The following is a 3,878-nucleotide window of genomic DNA, read 5'->3' as shown; positions in this document are numbered from 1 at the left end:
GCCCTGAATCATTATGAATTTTTGCAGTAATTGCAGGTGCAGCAGAAACAGATCTGTTAGCAGGTGGGCTTGACCTTGGTGCTGCTCTGCATTAGTGCCGTGGGAGCTGGTGGTTGGTGTGGACGTGCATGTGATGCTCCTCCAGCAGCCTGCCTGTTGCCTGCCCCTTCCCGCAGCCCCTGTCCCGCACCCCAGGCAGTGAGCAGGCTTAGAAATGAGAGAGCAGCCTGGTGTGGAGAGGGCAGCACAGGGTGAGGGGGGAAAAGAGGAGTCTCCTACAGTGATTTTTGGGAGGACCTGGAGCCTCCTTCCAGCCCAGCTAGCCATGTGCAGGTGTCTTCATGCATGGTGGGGTTCGTCTGGGAGATGACCATGGGTGAAGAATCATTCACCCCATTGCTCAGTGCTAGGGACAAGCCTCCAACAAACCTCTGCAGGGTCCTGTCTGGTGCTGACTGTGACCCTCAGAGCAATATCCGTTCCCCTGGGAAGGGAGAACCTCTCGGCCTTGGCACCTCCTGGCCCTGCGGTGGCCACCAGAGCTGGGAGCGAGCCCACTGCTTGCGCCCACTGGAGCCGTTTGCTTGTTGATGAAAAAGGACCCTGTGAAACCAATTAGCAGAAGAGCATCAGTGTTTGTTGGGGCCGGGGGTTTGGAGGTGGAGGCTGGGGGCAGCCCCCGCTCTCCTGGCCAGCTCCCTCCTCCGGCACACCTTGTTTAGCCCTGACCTTCCTGCGCGGGCAGCCAACGATGTCATTTCATTCCTGGGCTCATTTCTCCCTGAATGCGTGGCCCTTGTCAGCTTTGCTGTGGAGGAGGAGGAATCTTAACGCGCCAGAGCAGCTTTTAACACTCATTTAGAAACACCAAACAAACAGCCGCTTCTTGCCAGCCGCCCTGGTGGAGCTTGATTTAGGGGGAAGACCCAGCCCGATGGTGGCTGCAGCTGCTGATGAGCCCTGATCCTGGACTCGAGCAGGGGCTGAGCTGGGTTTAGGCAAACAGCAGTTCCCCACAGCCCCGGAGGGTTTTGTTGCTGTGCAGGTTGTGAGTTTTGAGGACCAGGCACTGGTCCCAGCTCTGCTGCTGCGTCGGATTATGTCCTGCAGGCTGCCTGCATGCAGGGGGGACCAGTTGCCCCTGCTGGAGTGCGCTGAACGTGATCAGCCTGATGTGAATCGGGAGGATGGTGGTTAATCCCAGAGAGGAGATGGCTGCAGTGGGGCCCTGCAGAACCAGTCCCCAGCTCTGTGTGGTCCGTCAGGGCTGGGGATGCAGACAGCGTCCACTGCTGCATCTTTCCCACTCTCTGCTTGTCCGCCTTTCCATGCTGTGGGAGTGGCATCCAGGACTAACCCTGGGTGAGGAGGAGGAAAAGGAAGAGGAGGAGGCTCCAGCTGGCTCAGGCCCCAGGGTTGCAGCCACCCAGCTCTGCAAGGAATGCAAAGAGCTTGCATGTGCTTGATTGCAGCGTGAGCACGGCCGCAGCGTGAGCCTGTCCAGGCGCTGGGCGCAGCGCTGGCAGAGATGCCTCCTGGTGCTAGAGGGGATCTCTGCCAGTGCCGCAGGAGCACGAGCAGAGGAGGGCATCACCCGCAACAAAACGGTCCCTTTCCCTGCATCAGGACGCACCTCCTGGACCAACCCAGCCCCCATTACTCTCCCTCTCCTGATGCCTGTGGCTGCCTTTTCCCCTGCTCCATCTCTGTGTCACCGGTGACCTAGCCCTGTCCCCAGTCCCAGTGTAAAACTGCCTGGCTGGTGGCAGTGATGGGCCCATGCCTCTGTTCATCCCTCATCCCGCCGCTGTCTGTCAGGCCACACCTGCCTGCTTTATTGGGCATCATCCTGGTAAATGAGGCGTGGCGCTGGCGTGTGGTGCCCTCCCTTCTCAGCCAGCCTCGGCACAGGGTTTGCCAGTGGAGAGAAACCCTTCTCCCTGCTGCCTGCTATGCGCAGGGACCTGGTGGAGATACTTTCTCCTTTGAGGACATCCTGCACATGGGGACCTCATCCCTGGGTATGTGGGACCTGGCTAAAAGCCAGGCAGATCCACGTGCTTCCTCCCTGGCTCAGCTGGAGCCGTGGCCGATGCTGCCCTGTCTCCTTCCTGCCTATGTCCTTGTCACCTGTGAGGTGGCTCTGTCTGCAGCGGGGTGTCCAAATCCCAGCCCTCTGCTCGGACACATCTGGCATCTTCTGGCTTGTTCCTGGGAGGATTTGTGGACACGGCTGTTATTCAGGAGGTCTTTCCCACTCTGCGTACTCCTTGCAGACACGCTGGCATTTATCATAACCCATCTGTCCTCGCCGCTCCTGGGGGAGTAACACACATCCCGTGGCTGCCCAGGCTGCAGCCTGCCTGAGCAAGGTGTCCCTGCAGCTCCACTCCCTCAGCTGATGGCCGTGCTCTCTCCTAGCTGTCACCTGAGACTGGCCCCAGGCAAGGAGGGACCCGTCTGACCATCACCGGAGAGAACCTGGGCCTGAAGTTTGATGATATTCGCTGGGGTGTTCGCGTCGGCAAAGTGATGTGCATCCCCATCGAGAGCGAGTACATCAGCGCTGAGCAGTAAGTGCCTGGTGAGGGGTGGGCATGCTCCAGGTCAACTCAGTACATGGGGGTTGAGCTGCTCCAAATGCTGCCTGTGGCTGCAAGAAGACATGGGGCTGACTGGGCCGGACTGGGAGAGAAGTACATGCTGGTTGTGGTCACTCTGGGAGGAGCCCAAAGCCTTTGGGGAAGCTCCCCCTAGGGCTGGCAGTGCCAACAGCCACCACCTTGGTTTCTCATGAACCCTATTGGCACCTGGCACCTTTGCTTGGTGCCAGAGCTGTCCCTTTCTGAAGCTAGTCCATCCCCACCGTGGCTCAGGGAGCATCTTGGTGCCGGGGCACTGAGGGCTCCTTCCTCACATCCCTTAGGATTGTGTGTGAAATCGGAGATGCCAGCCCGAGCAAGGTCCACGAGGCGCGGGTAGAAGTGTGCATCCGTGACTGCTCGTCCAGCTACCGGGCCATGTCCCCCAAGAGCTTCACCTTTGTGGTAAGCCCCGTGCCATGGGACAGGGCCGGTCCCGGGTGGTTTGGGGTGGGTTTCCAGGCGAGCTGGAAAACTGGCCGTCGCTTCCTTGGCAGGGAGGTGGGGATGCTCTGGGCAGGTGTTGAGTCATGCTGGTTGAATTTCTCCAAGGCTGCCACTTCTGCCTTCCTGTGGTCCTGCTGGCACTGCAAGCCCTCAGCACTGTGCCCTGCTGCTGTCCCACAGGTCTCTCTCCTCTGCAACCCTGTCACCCTCTTGGGGTTGCTTGGGGCTGCAGGATTTGGTCCCCAGCCCATGCAACACCAGGGATGTTCTTTTCCTTTGACAGACGCCCACTTTCTCCCGTGTGGTCCCAGCCCGGGGTCCTCTCTCTGGTGGCACCTGGATCGCCATCGAAGGCAGCCACCTCAACGCCGGCAGCAACGTCTCTGTGACCATCGGGGGACGGCCCTGCGCTTTTTCATGGTGAGGGGCATGGAGGGTGGTGGAGGATGGCTGATGAGCACCTCCAGAGACAGCGCGACCCCCAGGTAGAGCAATGGTCAGGAGCCTGTGCTGGGGAGCCAGGAGGGACCCCAGGAGCCAAATGTCATGGGTAGCCGGAGGCATTCCCCCCAAAACCTCTGTGTGTCAGAGGCTGCAGGAAGAGCCCAAAGAAAGGGGATTTTTCTCTAAAAGCACAAAGCCCTGAGGCATGAAGTGGATAATTTTTAGATTAGGGATGATAATGGAGCGGCTCTTTAAATATTTTCCTGCGGTAATTACTGGTTATCAGCCCTAATCGCTGCTGTTTGCAGCAGCCGCGCGATGGGAACGCTCAGGAGCTGCTCAGCC

The 3,878-nt window shown here is 59.3% G+C and overlaps 1 protein-coding gene across 1 annotated transcript in view; it reads left to right on the top strand.

Annotated features, from left to right (window-relative positions):
• PLXNA1 (plexin A1) overlaps window positions 1-3,878 on the top strand; it is a 109,596-nt gene that overhangs the window by 71,039 nt on the left and 34,679 nt on the right. Inside the window, exons 12-14 of the mRNA XM_009639304.1 lie at window positions 2,422-2,573; window positions 2,927-3,047; window positions 3,373-3,509. Of these exons, the coding sequence (XP_009637599.1) occupies window positions 2,422-2,573; window positions 2,927-3,047; window positions 3,373-3,509 (410 nt within the window). The remainder of the gene's footprint in view (window positions 1-2,421; window positions 2,574-2,926; window positions 3,048-3,372; window positions 3,510-3,878) is intronic.

The sequence above is a fragment of the Egretta garzetta genome, unplaced genomic scaffold, assembly GCF_000687185.1.
Source record: "Egretta garzetta isolate BGI_Z169 unplaced genomic scaffold, ASM68718v1 scaffold215, whole genome shotgun sequence".
Classification (NCBI taxonomy): Eukaryota; Metazoa; Chordata; class Aves; order Pelecaniformes; family Ardeidae; genus Egretta; species Egretta garzetta.
The sequence above is the reverse complement of the archived record's forward strand: the minus strand, read 5'-3'. Positions and strand labels throughout refer to the sequence as shown.